This window comes from Halichoerus grypus, chromosome 10, assembly GCF_964656455.1.
Source record: "Halichoerus grypus chromosome 10, mHalGry1.hap1.1, whole genome shotgun sequence".
In the NCBI taxonomy this organism is placed as follows: domain Eukaryota; kingdom Metazoa; phylum Chordata; class Mammalia; order Carnivora; family Phocidae; genus Halichoerus; species Halichoerus grypus.
Window position 1 is genome coordinate 68,423,171 of NC_135721.1, and position 19,052 is coordinate 68,442,222.

The following is a 19,052-nucleotide window of genomic DNA, read 5'->3' on the forward strand; positions in this document are numbered from 1 at the left end:
AAGGTCAGATCTTTTTGCAGACAATGCCAATGTTTTCTTATAATCACTCATTAATTCTTGAATACCTCAATTCTTAAACCAACTGTTTTCTTTGCATTTGGAAATTATTGACTGCTAGCCTTAGGCTATTTTGCTCTCACAGGCTCTACACAATATTAAATTTATTTTCAAGGGAACTGAGCAAAAAAGCTGTCCAAATAATTAGCCAGATAACTGAGTCACCCAAGCTCTCCAGCGGTATGACTTACCAGATTCTGTGCTGCCAAATAGGAAAACAAAAGGATGAAGCTTTCTATTCCCTGATACTTTTTAGTGAATATAAGCATTAAAAGTTAATGGAGTTATTTTTTCTTTAACTATTTGGCTTAATTCAATATCAGGAGATATTTCCTTTAACACACACACACACACACACACACACACACACACACCAACAAACTCTAAACATATAGACCCATTCAGTAAATAATTAGTGAATGGCTATTATGTTCATGGCACTGAGCCATAGATGTGTGATATTTTCTTTGAAATTTGAACCCACTGAAGGGAAAATATAATAATAGTGATAATATAATAGTGAAAATAATATTATTACTATAACTGAGGGCTTACTGTGTACTAGGCATTGCTTTAAATTATTCAAATGCATTAAATCTATTTGTGTTGTGAAGTATCCCTATTACTAGCTTCTTTTACAGATATAAATACTGAGGCCCAGAGAACTTAAATAGATTACCCAAGTTCACACAGCTAGTAACTTATGGAACTAGGATAAAAACCAAACCTGTGAGTCCAGAACACATGCACCAGACCAAGATATAGGGTTCTAGCACTTTTAAAAACACAAGGGCAGATTTAAATAACAACCTAACCAAAACAAATAAAATGTAATTAATTAGCATGTTATTATTTTATTTCTCCAGAGAAATTAGTTTATAAAATGCCTTTCTCCTGTTGTTCGTATTCATTTTTGAAAAACTAACATCTGAAAGCTTCATGTCTGACATTCTGTGATTTACTCAAGTACTTTTTAATTAAGGAAGGGTATTTCTAGTATTTTTAGTATAAAGAAATGTGTCTATCCTTAGGACTCTATACACAGCACCTTGTTTGTACAGAAAAGGCAAGTAGCTCTCTTCATAAAGACAGTCTGAATAGTTGTCAAGGAAGTATCCTCAACTAAATTGAGGAGATGTTGAGGAGAGATAGAGAAGAGGGACAAGTACATGGCTTGGCAAGGAGCTCCTCTTCATGATTGTTAGGATAATTATTAGTCTGTCACCAAGCCCAGGTCCTGACTGATGGGCACCAGACTTGGCCAGGAAGACAGCTCTGAGACATCTTCTCTGATACCCCAGAGGCCTCACCATTAAGTGCAGACAGTATGGGGGAGGTGACCCAGCTGCACCTCTTAAGTGAATAAATGCAATGTTTTGCTTCCAGCCTTGTCTGCACATTTCTGAATATAGAGCTAAACGAAACTTTAAAAATAAATAAGCACAAGACTTAATTCTCCTAATCAGGGCTGGCTTCAACAGCATGCAATTTGCGTAGTCGCCCATGGCCCTATGCTTAGAAGGACCTGTGCTTGAATTCAAGGTCAGCTATAACTGTCCAGAAATTATTCATTTTGAACAGCAGTCCCACATTTTCAATTTGTACCGGGCTCGCAAATTATGTTGTCGGTCTTTCCCCTAGTAATGTTAGTGAATAGCAGAAGAAGAATTTGGAAGTACAATTTTCATGTGTCTAATTTTAATTTATAATTAAATTCCCTAACTGGTTCATGTGAGAAATATAAACAAAAGAATTTTGCTCCCAGCCCAATATCTAGGCATGGAGAAAGATAACATAGCAACATTTAATGAGGAGTTATTCCTTCTCCCCTCCTTCTCCTCTTCCCTCTCCTCCTCCTCCTCCTCCTCCTCCTCCTTCTTCTTCTTTCTTTTTTAAAAGCAGAAGTTGGATTATTTTTTTAAAGTAACTACTTTAGGGATGCCTGGGTGGCTCAGTCGTTAAGCGTCTGCCTTCGGCTCAGGTCGTGATCCCAGGATCCTGGGATTGAGCCCCACATCGGGCTCCCTGCTCGGCGGGAAGCCTGCTTCTCCCTCTCCCACTCCCCCTGCTTGTGTTCCCTCTCTTGCTGTGTCTCTCTCTGTCAAATAAATAAATAAAATCTTAAAAGAATAAATAAATTAAATAAAATATACCAGTAGAGAAATTATGACCTAAAGGGTATATAAGAATCTCAGCTTTGTGGCCCATACATCTAAGTGCTTTAAAAATCAAAGTTTAATTGGTATGGGTTTGCTTTTCTCCAGCCACATCCATTCATCTGGAGACAGCTTTCATTTTCGTCTACTAAACATCTTTGATCACATTGCTTCATAGATCCCTTAGCTTTGTTCATTCTTCTCTATTGCTCTTTACTATTTTTCCCCCCACATTCAAAAACTAGTATAAGTGGTTTCACAAAACATTTTCACACAAGGCTATCTTCCAAAAAGGATCTAAAATTAGTATTATGTGCATTTTATTATGTATATTTTGGTTCAAAAAATATACATCACAAATATGAAAATTAATTTAAAGTACACTTGCAAACAAACCTGATATTGGTCAATGAAGGCTCATTTAATCTTGTTGGAAATATAGACTAACCTCCCATGGAACTATCTGTAACAAGGGAGAGTTGGATTAATTATGTATACATCTCTTAGAAGCTATTCTTTTCTTCATTAAATAAATTAACTTACTGATTTATGCCGCAATACTTCCAAATAGAATTTAAAGTGATTAACAAAAGTATTTTAAAAAATTCATTGTGGAGAAAAGCCAGTATGCAAAAAAAGAAACAAAGGGAGAAAAGAAAGAAAGGAAGAAAGAAAGAAAGAAGAAGAAAGAAAGAAAGAAAGAAAAAGAAAGAAAGAAAGAAAGAAAGAAAGAAAGAAAGAAAGAAAGAAAGAAAGAAAGAAAGAAAGAAGAAAGAAAGAAAAGAAAAGTTAAAGGAAGGAAAATAATATAGTTGATCAAATTAAGCACAAATCCTAAATCTTGGTTTCCTTATGGCTAGAAATAAGGAGAGGCAGCCTATTCCATAACTCACATGACCTAGGAGGAAATGGCCTACAAAATCTTCAGAAGAGAGCCTATAAATTTGGACTTCGCAATTAAGGGTGTGTTGAGAACTCATGCAAGAGGATATTGTACATAGACTAACAACAGTAGCTTTGAAGAGCTCTGAACCTTGATATACATAATCAGTGATGTTCTGGAAGAATAGTTGATTTTTTTTTTAATTCATAAATGACTTTTTTTTAATCAAATCTGATTTTAAAAGCAAAGGGTTACTTGCACATGGTTTTTAAAAGCCTTTCTGGTGTTTTCTGATAAAGAAAATCCTTTTTCTAAAGGGAGAAATGAGCCAGCTAGAAGATTCTGTAGAGTCCAAGTGTTCTGGGTGGTACCTCAGGGACCAGGTTAGCTTGCTTTTTAAGTAGCAGGGCAACTGCCATTTTACATCATTTTTATGTTCTTTATGCAAGATTACAGGTAGAAAAAAAAATAATTCCACTGATTTAAAAAAATAATAATAATAAAATCACTGCCCCAGTTTAGCTTCTGGATTTTCACATTGCACAACTATATTTGTTCTGAAATAAGGCAAGCTTAGAGAGATACTGGGTCAGAGTCTCCAACACTGCCCAGTCCTGATCTGATTCTTTAAACAGAGGAGAGAATAAATTACTATAGTTAAAAGAAAGGGTTTCTTAAAGATCACTATTTCGCCACATAACCCTCTGATCTGTGATTTAGTTTCCTGAGTGAAGCCCTTCATTAAGCAGGGGCATATCCCAGTACATAATGGTGCATTTCCTGCTCCTGACTGACCATTTCCTGATTATTTGGTACTACATTCTGAGTGATACCAAGATGACAAAAACAGCTCTCCTCCTTAAAATTTGACTACATAAATTAATAAACACATTTGTTAGTATATATCAATATTGTCCTACTGGTTTCATTTGAGTTTAGTAATTCTGGGTCTAGAATAACTCGGTGAAGTTCTCTCTGTCTTCTGCCTATCCATGTCAAAATAAAAATGATGAAATTGCCAATGATAATAATTACATCTCATGAATTTAGAGAACTTCACTATAATATTGTACTCTTTCATGTTGCCGCAAGGTTGGAAATGGTGCAAGGCTGTTCTCTTCCTTCCAAGAATGACAAAATGTTTATTAAGTTGGCTTACAGGAGAGTATTTTTGTTATGTTCCTACCAAGTATCCTCATTTTATAGATGAAATATGAGGAACAGAAAAGATAAATGACTTACTTAAGGTGACATAATTTGTTGAAAGAAGACCTAGGGAAAAAATCCAATTTTCTCCACCATCCCCTCCTATAGTGAAAATGAAGGTAAAAAGTAACTAGCAAATGTGGTTACTAATCTGGTCAAAAACAGCTATCATCTTTTATCAAGTCCTAGTGGTTCAATCAAGGCTCTGTAGTAGTAGATTTCAAAGAAGGATCTGTGTGACTGACTACTGACTCCACCCCTCACTCCCACACACACCCCCTTCCTCTCTGTCCTACACCTCAAGTTGAGGTTATCTTCAACCCTTCTTAGGGGTAAAATTGTAAAGACAGATGAACTTCTTACATGGGTAGGTTATAAAAGGACAATCAAGTTGAACTAGACTGAGGAAAACTGAAATGTTTTTGTGTCTACTTCCATCTGTAATGAATGACTTTAAATTATTTAAATAAATGTAAATTAAAAACTGTTAGCTACAGAGTCACCAGAAAACCTCGTGGATACCACCAACTAGAAAACAAACACTTATACCATAACTTAAGCCCTGTTAAATACTGTTAGGAAGCAGTATTTATTCTTGCCTGACTTTCACTTTAGATGCAGAACAAATCACAGTCATGGACCAAATCATAGAGTCAGATCTTGGTGTTCTTCAAGAAGTTCAGTCTAGTTCAGCATAATATAATGGCAGAATAATTTAAAGAAATTTCACTAGACTGCTAGTCTGGGGAACTGGACTCTTCATTTAAATAGCAGAACATCATCTAATTGCTTCGGACCTCAAGGTGTTTGTAGACGGCTCCGTGGGCTGCTCTACCTCCCACATCCCTTCTAGTTCTAAAATTCTTTAACACAGCATTATCCTATAGAGCTGACTTGTGATCCAGTCTGGTTAAATATTAGCTGTTGTCATTCAGCCACACTGTACCTTTCTTTTACTGTCTGCAGATCATTTTGGGGCCTGTGGAAAGGACACTAGAAGGGGCTTGGAAGACCTCAAGATCTCAGTCTTAATTCCACTCCTTACTGATTCTGAGTCTTATAATAATACACTCAACCTTTCTAAATCCTCTTTCTTAACTAAAATATGGGGGGAAAAATCTCTATGACTTAAATAATAGGTTACAGTGAGAATCAAGTGGAAAATTACAAACAAATATTAACTCCCTTCAAAACATAAGGAATGATTATCTTTAAAATAGAAACAATGCTATTGGCTTTCTTTAAAATCTTTAGAATATTGCTTACTATGTCTACTTGGACTCCTATAACAAATGCCATGGACTGTGTGACTTGAACGGCAAACATTTATTTCTCATAGTTCTGGACTGTGAGTCCAAGGTCACTGTTGACAGGTTTGGTTCTCGGTGAGAGCCTTCTTCCTTGCTTGCAGATTGCCACCTTCTTTCTGTGTCCTTCCATGATGGAGAGAAAGAGTTCTGATGTCTCTTCTTCTCAGATAACCCATCCTGTCATTGGGCTCTACCCTCATGACTTCATCTAAACCTCATCACCTCTCAAAGGCCCCACCTCCTTCTTAACACCATCACATGAGGGATTAGGGCTTCAACCAATGAACATGCAGCCCATAACATTCACATTAATGCTGGGAGAAAGATGTTACTGCCAGTATTTTGATATCCTCTAAAGAAGAGGAAATCTCAAAAGGAATTCAGGTCATCCATGGCTGTAGGGACTATAATTTTGCCATTAACATTTTTACAACAGGACAAAGGACTCTCAAACTCAAAATTAAAACAGTGAAGCCACCTTTCTTTACCAATTCCATAGGTTTTAAATGTGAGAGTGTGAGATCTCTAAGGCATTACAGATATCATCCACACCATATCCTCCCTTTCGTAAGTAGGTTTGTTGACACCACCAAAAGCTGTATGTTTTAAAGCAAATTGCTGATTATGGGGGCGCCTGAGTGGCTCAGTCGACTATGTATCTACCTTCAACTCAGGTCATGATCCCAGAGTCCTGGGATCGAGTCCCGCATCGGGCTCCCTGCTCGGCAGGGAGTCTGCTTCTCCCTCTGCTCGTGCTCCCTCTGCTCCCTCTCTCTCTCTCTCTCTCTCAAATAAATAAATAAAATCATTAAAAAAAAAACCCTGCTAATTATGTGGACCCAGTCCCAAAATGATGGCCCTTCTTCTATATCATGCCTTTAGTACGTTTGGAGGTATGGTATGCCGTTTTAGAGGTTTCCATCTACCATGACTTATGCAGAGGGTGTGTAAGATTGTGATCATTCTGTAGAGCAAGCGGGAAGTCATAACAAAGAGCAGCTTTCCCATCCCCTTCATTTAGATGTAGGGCAACTGAGAAGTTTTGCTTCTAGCCAAAGGTCATATAGTTAGGAGGCAGGCTAATGCAGGTGAAAGCATGCAGGCTTTGAGCCCTTTAAACCTAGAATGGAACACTTTTCTATCACATTTTAGCTGTGTGACCTTGAGGCAAGAAGTTTTAGTTTCCTAGGCCTTCAGTTCCACATCTGCAAAATGTTAACAATGTAAAGATGAAATAAGTTAACAGATAAAATGCCTGGCACATAATAACATTTACCGGCCCAACTTCTTTCTTAGTAGCAAATCAAGGGCTAGCAACCACAATTCTTAACTCCTTGTCCATTACACTGCAAGTTGCACAAATAACAATACTGTTTTGAACTGAGAATATTAAGTGCATTTTTTAAAACCTTGTCTTCCAAAATCAATCTCTTCACATTTTTAATAATGCAAGAAAGGAGCTTCAAGTTGGCCCACAGAGATTTTTATGAACCAAAGGGTTATTTTTAATTGGATTTTGGGCTGTTGTTATGGAAATAGTTGTTTCATAGATTAAGCATTACGCCTTGAGAGCAAGATCAAGCCCAGAATGTGGTAAAATGATGATATCACCCCTAAGCTTCTTTTTCTTGACAAAACACTTTTAAAATTAAGAGAACGGGAGTGAAGCTGCTTCAAAAGCACGTATTTCTAAGAGAAAAAGTCTTCCCTATAAAAATAACTTTAACATGATATATTCTCTTTTCAAAGATCAAAACTAAGAATGACCCTTGCTGCCAGTAGGATGCTAAGATTCTGCAGAGTTATTAAGCGCTTCTTTCTTCACTGTTGAAACTAGAAAGAGTTCCTTTGATCGTGGAACTTGCTTTCAACATTTGGTCTCAAAGCTTTTTTTTTGCCTTTTTTTTTTTTTTTTTTTTTTTGCAGTTGCTGAACTAAGAGGCTTCCTCTAGTTATTTAGTGATCAATCTCTCAAAACTGCTCTGTCTAGACTCGTTTTTATTCATGTATCCGGATGTGTAATTTAACTTTTCTGAAGAAACAAAAAGATTATTTCTCATCTTAATGATGCTTTCTTTTAAAGACATGAAGCAGTTCCTCCTGCAAAATTTACCTTATCTCACTGGTTTGTTTTAAGCCCCAGAGAAACCCCAACCAAGAAAAGCGGAGCTTGCTCCTGTTATATCCTAAGAGAGAAATCAGGATAGCCAGCAATACCAAAAGCAAACAATGATCTGCTGTTGGATGGACTACTGAGGTTCTTCTACTTGGTTCTGTTAGTTCTTTCTTTCTTTCTTTCTTTCTTCTTTCTTTCTTTCTTTTTCTTTCTTTCTTTCTTTCTTCTTTCTCTCTTTCTTTCTTTCTTTCTTTCTTTCTTTCTTTCTTTCTTTCCTTTCTTCTTTCCTTTCTTTCTTCTTTCCTTTCTTCTCTTTCTCCTTCTTGGCCTTTTCTATGTCCTCCTATGAGTCTTGGACATTGATTGGTTTTGCTGGTAGAATTTGGTTGAAGAAATTATGAACCCAACCCTGATCCTGAATCTGTTGAAAGTCATGAAACTCAATGATGTCACGTCTTCCATTATTTTAGCATACCAACACATTTCAGTACTTGGAAAACAGGGGGAAAATCCATCCCCAAATAATGTATCTTTAAAAACGTCTCATTACTTTTTCTCTGTGAATCATAGTGTCAGATTAGTGGAAATACTTTTTTAATTAAAAAATTTCCAGGCATATTAAAGTTTTTTTCCCTTGCTTTGTTTTTACGTGGAACAGGGATGTTTGTCAAACTTTGTCATTTCAGTAATTTCCACAAAACAACTTTCTGAAATGATTTGTCTGTTCCAAGCCAATGTAAATCCATTTGTAATCCATTTGTATGGATTTACATTGACTCACTGGCAGCTCCTTTCCCAGGTGGTTACGTATCTTGCCTCTTTTCTTTTGGTCCTCAGCTGGGAATTCCTGCCCTCCAGTGCTGTTCAATCTCACTTTTCTTTCTTCCTTCCCACCCAACACTTAGACCTTAATTGGCTGTGACCTTTTTTTTTTCATTTCCTACGAGTCAATACTTTTATCTAAACCCACTCCACTAGACTTAGTTTTTAGGTACGACATTCCATAAACTTAAGAATTTGTTGAGCATTGGAGGTACGTGATGTAAGAGTCAAGAGTAGCCATCACACAACCCCGCCCAGCGCAGTCTCCTCACCAGGATCTAATCGGCTAGTTGCTCCGGCTGAAGATGCTTAGCTCTCTCCCAGAAGTCAGAGGCTACAACACTGCTATCTGCTTCATTAATAAGAAAGCCATAACTGCAAAGATCAGAGAATTCCCTGGGGAAAACAACAACAACAACAACAACAACAACAACAACAACAACAAACAAGTGTGTGTAAATTTGGGAGGCTTCCCGATGCTATATTGACTGTGCCTATTTATGACAACAAGGTTCATTCACTTGTCTGATCAATGCATAATGTTAAAGATTCTTCTCAAAGTGTCACACCTGAATGTCTGTTAACTTGTCATTTTCCTTGCTTGCTCTGACTCTAATGGGCTTGAAAATTGATCCAGCCAGTCTCTTCTCTCTCTCTCACCTCTCTCTCATTTCTTTCTCTCTTGTCTCTCCTCCCTCTCCTGTGCTTCCCACACCCCTTACTTTGTCTCTTTCTCTCACTCTCTGTGAGGTTCATTTGCTTGACTGATTCTGAGTGTCCATAATGACTGTTTGGCATATTCTACAGGCAAAGGTCCCGAGACCCTTTTTGCCGGCTATAACCTCAATGATAACGAATGGCACACAGTGCGTGTGGTCCGTCGAGGAAAAAGTTTAAAGTTAACCGTGGATGACCAACAGGCCATGACAGGTAAATCCCCCTGTTTCCATTGCTTTTTCTTTTGCTGAAGCTTTAGTCCTTCCCATTTCTTACAGGTGACTATGAAAACCAACTACACAACTTGACGCTGATACACACAGTTCATTTTTTCGTTCCAATTTTTCCAGCAACAGTGACATTTAATAAGCAGCATGTTAAATGTTTTTTCTCTCAAATGAGCAATACTTTCATGTCATGTTCTTTCCTGTAATTTAAGAAGATGTTATATATTTCAGTGTTGTGGCTTGATAAATATCTTAGGGCCTCATAAAATATTGAAGTCATTGTTTACATGCCAATTTCTGTTCAATTTCTTTGTTTTTTTTATATATTTTGGCAATGAACAGCCGCAAGTTATACTTTTTAGTGTCTAGGGAAATTGATAGATATGCTGGCATTCTGTTGGGTGAACCACTTTTGCATTAGAAGTCTGGCCATTTACCTCAGTTGGTTAAACTCTAATATTAAAGATGTCATGTTCAATCCCTGATATGTAGATTCCTCACTGAGGTGAACTGTATAAAAGTCCACCCCCCAGGGACTTAGGGAAACCGAATGAAAGAGGAATTGGTGCACCTTTGTTCTCTCTGCTGAAAATAACTCCAAGCACATGACCCACTGGGATATTAACTCTTTTCTTTTTTTAGGGAACATCTCTAAAATTATTAATTATTTTGGAACAATGTACAAGAAAGTCCTTGTGAAGCAGGGAAGTGTGTCCTACATTCCGTCCTAAGGGGTTCCCATGATCAGAGATCAGTTGATTCTGTCAATGTGGAAATAGCATGTGTGGGATTTTAACTTTCGAGAGAATCATTTCTGAGTTCAAATGAACCAAACTACCAACTTCTAGCTGTCTTTACTATCTTACATTTCAATAGCCCTTAATGGCTTTCCAGAACTTTTTTCTACATGTAGGTGCAGCTTTATTTCAGAATCACCTGAAGAGCTTTAAAAGGACCAGTTCCTGGCCTGACATCAGGGAAAGTCTAGAAAGAGCCCAGGAACTGTTGTTCTTTTCATTTCGTTGTTGTTGTTTTGTTTTAGGTTTTGGGTTTTTTTTTTATTTGTTTGTTGAAAATCTCTTCAGAGGGGACTCTCATGCGGCCGGTTCATAGATTAGCATTTAGAAACCACGACTATGTTATATCATCTTGTTTTCTGAGAAAGAAAATCAACCAGAAAGCTGTTAGCATAAGCCCTTATTCAAAATTGCCGAACATGAGAAGGCTCTAAGGAACTGTGTGAACTTAGGGAAGGGAAGCAGAATTTTTGCCGGGCTTTGGCAGGAGTGTCCACTGAAGTGCAGCTAGTTTTGGTCAAGGATGGTCCTTAGAAGAGGAATGAATCGTTTTTGTAGAGTAGCATCCATCATTTGGACGATTTGAGTTTTATCAAAAGGAGTAGAAATGAGGAGTTAGTGTCAAAGGTCATGTTCAAGAGATTTTGAATACATAGCTCCCGGGGAGAAGGACATGTGAAAACTACAGGAACATTCGTCAGTCCCTAAGTGTGTCTTAAATCTCACACAGCACAATGAAATGGACAGGACATATGCATCCTCACTTTACAGATGATGAAACTGAGGTTCAAAGGGGTTCCCCCTTGCCACTAACAACATTTCTTTGATATGCCACTGTTGTCAGAACTTAGAAGAGGACCTAGGCTTGTTTATATTGTTGTTGTTGTTGATTTGTTTTTTGACTCATGGTCCATTGCTTTATATTCATTAATATCCTAATAAGTGTATAATTCGAAGACAAGTACTTATTCCTGTAGAATATGCCGAACAGTCATTATGGACACTCAGAATCAGTCAAGCAAATGAACCTCGCAGAGAGTGAGAGAAAGAGACAAAGTAAGGGGTGTGGGGAGCACGGGAGAGGGAGGAGAGACAAGAGAGAAAGAAATGACAGAGAGGTGAGAGAGAGATTAACTAAATTAATCTTAAAATTAATTAAAGATTACATTAGAACTAGGCTTTAAAGAGAGGGTGATGCAGATGATAAAAGTATGTGGGGGAGCATTCATACAGGGCAGAATGGTTCTGATGGGGCTACACAGACTAATGTTCAGGGGACATAGTTTTGTTTTGCTTCATGCATCCATATGGTAGTTGACAGGGCTAGAGTGGCCTTTTGGGGCAAATGGGTCAATGCTCTCAACGAAGGTGTTTATTTTTCACGGACCTTCAGGCAACTGGAAAGCTTGAGAGTAAGCTGAGAGAATATTTTTTGAGCAAAATAAATCCTGTGTCAGTGTATTAGATTGCTTCAGGATGTAGAGTCGTAAGTCCTGAACTACAGTGGATGAAGAAAGGATAGAAACAAAAGTATGGTGTAACACATTTTGTTAAATTTTATTTAGAAATAATTTCAAATTTACAAAAAAAAAAAACATTCAAAAATAAATACTGTACTAGGGCACTGGGTTGCTCAGTCAGTTGAGCGACCGACTCTTGGTTTTGATTCAGGTCATGATCTCAGGGTTGTGGGATTGAGCCTCGCTTTGGGCTCCACACTAAGTGAGGAGTCTGCTTGTCCTTCTCCCCTGCCCCTACCTCCACTCATGCTCGCACTCTCTCTCTCTCAAATAAATAAATAAAATCTTCTAAAAAATTAAGAAATTAAAAAAATAAAAACAGTACAAAGAACACTGATATATCTTTACGCTTGTGAACATTGTATCCCATTTCCTTTGACATTTTCACTTTCTCTCTCCTTTTTTTTTTTTTCCATAACCAGTTGAGCAAAAACTAAATACAAAATGGCTATTTACCCCTAACTACTTCAGTGTGCATTTTCTAAAAATAATGATATTCCCTACATAACAAAGAGTTACCAACTTCAGTAAATGTTGCTTGGATGCAATATATTTTATCCGTTCTGTCATCCATACTCCAATTTAGTCGGTTGACCCAGTGTTGTCTTTTATAACATTTCCCTTCCAGCACAGTGTGCAGCCTGGGGTCAGACACTGCATATAGTTTTCAGGTCTCTTTAGCCTTCTTTCATCTGAAAAATTTCCATCGACTTTTTTTTTTGTCTGCCATGACATTGACATTTTTGAAATCTATAAACCTCCCACCTTTTGTCACTGCAGAGTCACTCATTTTGTGTTTGATGTTTTCTCATGATTAAAGTCGGGTTTTGCATTTTGGGGTGGGATATTGCATAGGTGTCATTGTGGCCTCCTCCCAGTGTCCCATCTGAAGGCACAGGACGTCCCTGTCCTTGACCGGTGATGGGTCAACACTCTGTCCAGTTTCTCCACTGCATGAAGAGTAGCTTTTCTCCCTTGCCACTAATAAACTGTCTGTGGAGAGACGTTAAGACCATGAAAATAGCCTGTACCTCATCAGAAGTTCACCCTAGATTTAGCATCCATTGAAGATTTTCTCCTGATCCAGTCTTCCCTGCGGTAGTTACGAAATGATTATTTTCCACCTCCAATATTTCTTTTTTTCTTTTCCTTTTTTCCTTTTTTTCCTTTTATTTTCCTTTCTCCCTTCCTTTTCTCTCTCCTTTCCTTCCACTCATCCTTCCTTCTTTCCTTCCTTCATTTCTTCCTTATTGGTATGGACCCACGAGTTTCTGTTTTTCAAACAGTTTATAATTACTTTACTAAATTATTTTGGGCCAGTGTGAATCCCATGAAGTTGGTCTTTGTCATATTGTGACATGCCCCACCCCAGCATTTTCAGGGGTTTTTTTGTTTTTGTTTGTTTGTTTTTGCCCTTCCTTACTTTCTGCCGTGACAGGACATTCCAGGCCCAGCTTATACCTACCTTACCCAAGCCCTGGAATCAGCCCTTCAGTCTTCATTTAGTCATGATTGATATTATAGACCAAGATCTGGGTGGTTGGTGTGCTCAATGCTCCTCAAGTATATTTGTTTCCTGATCCTTTCAGCAGGCAAAGATAGGAAATATATTCAAGTATCTACACGTACCTGCATATATATATAAATATACACACACTGAGCTGAAGAATGTTCCTCTGTGGTTCTCACCTGTCCTTGTTGCCGGCTGCTATGTGTTCACAACCTTTTGCACATGACCTTAGGTACTAACTCCTTATTTCTACTCCTTTTGATAAAACCCAAATCATCCAAACAGTGGATGCTGATCTACAAAAAAATACATGTGCGCATAGACATGCATATACGCATATTTTAGAAAATATGAGTTCACAGTGGTACCTCCATCTCAACATCATTGTTTCTTCACTTCCCACATTCTGTGTTTCCATGTTCCTTCTTCTGTGGTGGGATCCTTGCTCCCAGTGATGTCAGTTACTCATGTGCTACATCCAACAATGAATCTAAAATAGTTTCAGGATTACTTGAAGTCGCCCATACTACTACAAGTAATGAATCAACTAAAAAAAAAATCCAGGATTAGTTTGTGATTCTTATTCCCCAGTGCCTAAGACTTAACAGATAAAATCAAATGCTGAGTTTATAAGTAACTGGATGATAACTTGGTTTGTTTTCTTCCTTCCTTCTCTCCCTCCCTTTTTTTTTTAAATTTTCTTCCTACCTTCCTTTCTTTTAGTGTAGTTATAGTGTTCATTTGAAATACAATTAATTTATTTCAATTTAATTTTTCCTTCCCATTCATATATACTTACACTTGGAAGTACGTACATTAGCATGCTTTTAAAATCAGTGCAACACATTTTGAATTAAGAAGTGATGAATGAACAGAGTGCGAATATGATCAGTGTAACATAGAAAATTCTAGAAATGGCCCCTAAATGAATTGCCATCTAATTTTCATAGAAAATTCAAGATATATATTTTCAATTGCATAGATTCCTATTAAGGTTCTAAGTGAACGGCTATGTTCTACCTCAGTGAATTGCCTTCTTCAACTTTCAACTTTCAGTGAATACATCATTCCTTTGTTTAATTAAATGGCCATGCATTTATCTACCACCAGCAATCATAATGTTAGGAAACAGAATTAACAGATACTTACTTAGTTTGCTTACAGATGTAGGAACAAATGAGTGACCTATTCAATGGGGAACTCCCAAGAGAATTGACTCTGTTGAGGAATCCTTCCTAAGCTACCATCACCAGTTTCTGTAGTGCTGTTCCTGAGCATGGACTAGCTCTTTGTGGCAAAGTTACTCATATCTCCTTGGCTGATTCATACTGGGACTCTGGCACCTAAGACTTCATTAGGAATTCCCAGGCCATTGATGAAGTTTGGCTTATGATCTGAAAGAAAAGGAATCGTTTTTAGAATTCCCAGCTTTGGAAGACAAATATATCCTAAGGCATTTGTTTAGCAGGTTTTTGTTCAGCATGTATTATTAAAATTATGAGTCTTGGTCCACCAACTCAGGTGTGCAAGAAATGGAACATTTCTTAATTGTCTTTATGTCAGCACAATTTAAATCAGAAAGGCCTTAGGCATTTCTTCTGGATTTACAGGATATTTAATCATAGTCATCATTGCCCCCACTCCCTACTCCCCACCTTGGATCAGGCAGAGCCTCCTTTTGACTTTTCTCTGCACTTGGTCTCACCAAAAACCCTTTTCCAAGTTTGTCCTTTGAATTTCAAGAACCGTGTTGGTCCTGTCCTAAGTGGGGACTGGGTCTTTGCCGACTCCTGCCAGGATCTGTGGGCTGTGGTCCAGGTCCAGTCTCCCTATGTGTACCTCACCGATTCTCTCTGAACCCTTGACCCTGAGCAGAGAGCAGGGTGCTGGAACTCAGCACTTCTAAATCCCACCAAAATTCTCCTGATCAGTGGTAATCCTATTGTCTCTGTCAGCCCTCAATGCATTCTGTTCTCTCCTTTTCTTTTCTTTTCTTTCTTTCTTTCTTTTTTCTTTTTTTTTTTTTTCCTTTCTAGAGAAACCTTGTAAACCTGGCCCTCGCAAAAGACTGGAAAAGGCATTGTTTTCCAGCAGCTTCCACTTCTTCCTGCCAAGAAAAACCCTTTGAGGCAAAATACTTGGCTAGTGTTTTAAAATTGAAGGAAGAACAAAATATATACTAGTATTTCAGTAAATTAGCTTGCCATTTACTCTTTCTCAAAATTGCCCAAGGCTTTAGAGCAGAAATTTGATTTTATCCTCTGCTCTGTAGGAGTTGATTTTTTTTTTCAGTAGTAAAAACCAACATGGTCTTTCTCAGAGTTTAAAGACGAATGGGAATATAAACCAAGTAAATATTGATGATTCACCCAAATTATGCATTCACCCTCATACTCCACCTCACTTTTTTCTTTCCCCCTAGCTCCCAGCATCTTGCTGCACAGAGCTAAAGACAGTTTTATTTTCACATCAATTTACCTTTAATTGGTGAATTTTCTTCAAGGTGATTCATATTTGGGGTATTATGTTTTGTGAGAGATCTCACAAAAGCCAGCAATTCATAAGAATAAAAAAGCTTTGATTTATAGAGCATGGAAAAAGTTTCCAACGTGGGCAATGCAAACTTGCCACTGAGGCTTAAATTTAGAAATGGAATTTTTTTCCAAACACTCCAGTCACCTTCACTCAAAGCCAACCATGAATCAGGAAAGCAATGGGTTTTTTAATTTTTTTTTTTTTTTTTTTTTGGTTTTTGTTTTTTTGTGTTTTTTTAAATTGAATGTTATAGCAAGTCAGGAATCACTAAAGAGGAAAATATTTAAAGGAAAGCACTAGACACTCTTCATGCATTTCTTCCTACATTTGACCTCATCTTTAAATTAGAGTTAAATGTACTGTTAAGCCTGTGTTAAACACAGCACAGTGCATACACAGGCCATTCATTCTTGGGAATGTCTGCATCTCACCTAGGGTCATGAGACATGAAAGAAACTTAAGGGAGGGATTCCCTAGGCCTTGGACAGAAAAGGGTTCTAGAGGCTATATGGGATCCCTAAGTAGGGATTTCTTGGGTTTCAACTCATCACTTAGTCTCTCTAAAAATTCTGACCTATGTGTTTTATACGTGTGTGTATGTTAGTGTGTCTTTTGTTGAACAACATTTAGCATACGTGCAGTTACTCAAGCCAGCACGCTGGGCATCATCATCCTGTAATGGAGCTAACCTGAGTTCACTCCTTGGAGACTTACAGATGGGGACGACACCAGGTGGAGTTGTCCCACAAAGCAAACTGTATTTGCAGCAAATAAGGAGATGACGAGGAACAATTTCCAAGCCTGTGACTCCCTACACGAGGAGAGGTGTTCTTTTTTTTTAGGGTTAGGAAGAATATTCCAAAAGGAGAACTTTGTCGTCCCAGGTAAAGGCTTGCTCAGGTGTACTTAGAAAGCATACCTATACCTGCATCGTAAATTATGGTAATGAAGCTTGTGCTCGTCTCTGGGCGGAGACTGTAACATTATAATGAAGCAGAGGTAACTGTTGGACGAGGGAAGGGGCTCTGGGTAGGCTCCAGAATCGGTATAAACTGGATAGCGTCTTGGGCCTTTATCTCAGGTAAGGAATGCAGGGTCTTGCTTACTTTTGAAACAGCACTGCAAGTTTTTACCACTGATTTATTGTCTCTGATATGGTTAGGCTATTTCCAGGCCTGGTAGAGACCATTAGTTTTTGCATTCCTTTTTTTTACCCTTGATATCCTTAACTATGGACGCTTTTGCATTTCTTTGAAATTCTTACACCTCCTAGGAATTTCTGCTGAGTGTGTGTTTGGAAAAATAGAGCTAAAACGACTTCTCTCTAGTGTCATGAAAACTGTGTCTCATTTTTCTTTTGCTGGGGACCCCCTAACTCTTTCCACTTACAATTTCCCTCCTCTCCATCATCTATACATTATTGATAAATCCTGCAGATTATATCTGCAAAATTATCTCATTTCATGTCTTTTTTTTTCCATTTCTGCTATAACTATCCTACTTCAAATTGTCTCCAATTTACTATACATACATCAGAGAGATTGAGACACACACACACACACACACACACTCTCTCTCTCTCTCTCTCTTTTTTTCTCTTTCTCTCTCTGATTTGTGGCTTTTGCCTGCCTAAAGCCCTCTGGTGCCGACGAATGTAATCAGGAGGTGCTGTGCGTGATTATCTGGCCCGTGACTTTCCTTCCCATTTCCCATGAGCCACTAATTTCACTTATCCTGAGTCTCCAGCCACACTGTCTAGCTTTTTTTCACCCCAGCCTGTGTTCATCTGTTTCCCCTTCCTGGAATCCACCTCCCCATTTTGCTTCTCCAGTTCTCAGCATATCTTTCTCTTTTTAATCCTTCAAATTTAACTTAAATATTAACTCAGGCCCCCCATTCCATACTTACTGACACAACTCCCTGATTATCAAATTCATTGCAAGTTTTTTTTTTAAATTTTGCATTATATATTTTATTATTTCCTTACCTCTTTTTGTATGCCTTTCCCCAATAATCCATGAGTTTTATGAATACAGGAGCCAAGTCTGCTCCTCGCTATACTATTTCTTCATTACCTAACAACACCTGACACACATACATATACACACCACACACTCAATAACTTTAAGTGAATTAACAAGTTGATGTAGGGCTGGGGGTTATTTTGTTCTGCAGCCGAAATTTAGCCCGACTCTGAGCAAGACTAAACATACAATAGGTGATAGTGTTATCTGCTTGGGTATAAAGATTTGATTTACATGGTGAGATTTCTGTGCAAACACACTGTCCAGTGGTTGTTTCTCGTTGGAGATTATTGTCAATCTGGGATACCCATACCCTTTGATCAGAGGTATTTTGCTAACTTGAGATTCTCTTTTCACTCCATCTCTGGAGAAGACACTACATTTTTAAATGCTTAGAAGCTTAAAAAAATCTCCTTTAATGTCCTTTATTTTTTCATAATCAATATATGTGTCTAATAGTAGAGGTGGCTACAATTACTGCCAGGGGATTAAACTCTGGAGTAAATTCTGAGGGGAAAAAAAGAATGTTTAGAAGGCAGCAGTTAATATCTTCCTAGTCAGTGGATAATGGCTTTTACGTGCTAATTCTCCCTCGCGAGCAAGCATATCTGCCATTACTGTCAATGTGATTTATATGTGCTTATTAAAGAAAGAATAGACTCTTGAACATGGGCCATAATGATTTTTCTTGTAACTGGGCCATGGTTGTTCCCAAACTGTTTTACTACCTTTTTATTATTTATGCTCTGCATACATATTCTATTCCTTTGAGAAAAGAAAACAGACATCACTTGTTATTTTTATCACTGAACTTGTCGGTCCTGCTAAACAAAACGTGCTTCCCTATTTCAGAGCTATCAAGAACTTGACAGTTGGAGATAATATTTAATTTTAAGTATTTGAAATTTAGGGGGGCTGGGCTGGGGGTGGCATTTCCTTACTATCTGTTGGTTCACTAATGGAGCTTCTAAGAAAAAAAAAAAAAGACAGTTTCAGGCTTGGAGGTGGGTTCATTGAGTTAAGGCTCAGATTTTAATATAATGAAAAAGATAAAAAACACAAGGAAGTATAAAAGCCCAAGTGATTTTTTCAGTTTTTTATATTCTTCCTTTTATATAGCTTATTAATTCAATGTTTCTGGTGTGATATTTGAAAATTCTTAAAGGCTCCTT

At 37.7% G+C, this 19,052-nt stretch overlaps 1 protein-coding gene across 22 annotated transcripts in view; it reads left to right on the forward strand.

Moving 5' to 3' along the window:
* NRXN1 (neurexin 1) overlaps positions 1-19,052 on the forward strand; it is a 1,113,724-nt gene that overhangs the window by 538,418 nt on the left and 556,254 nt on the right. For all 22 annotated transcript variants that reach the window (XM_078056570.1, XM_078056572.1, XM_078056583.1 and 19 more), the window contains one exon: positions 9,358-9,480. In XM_078056570.1, the coding sequence (XP_077912696.1) occupies positions 9,358-9,480 (123 nt within the window). The remainder of the gene's footprint in view (positions 1-9,357; positions 9,481-19,052) is intronic.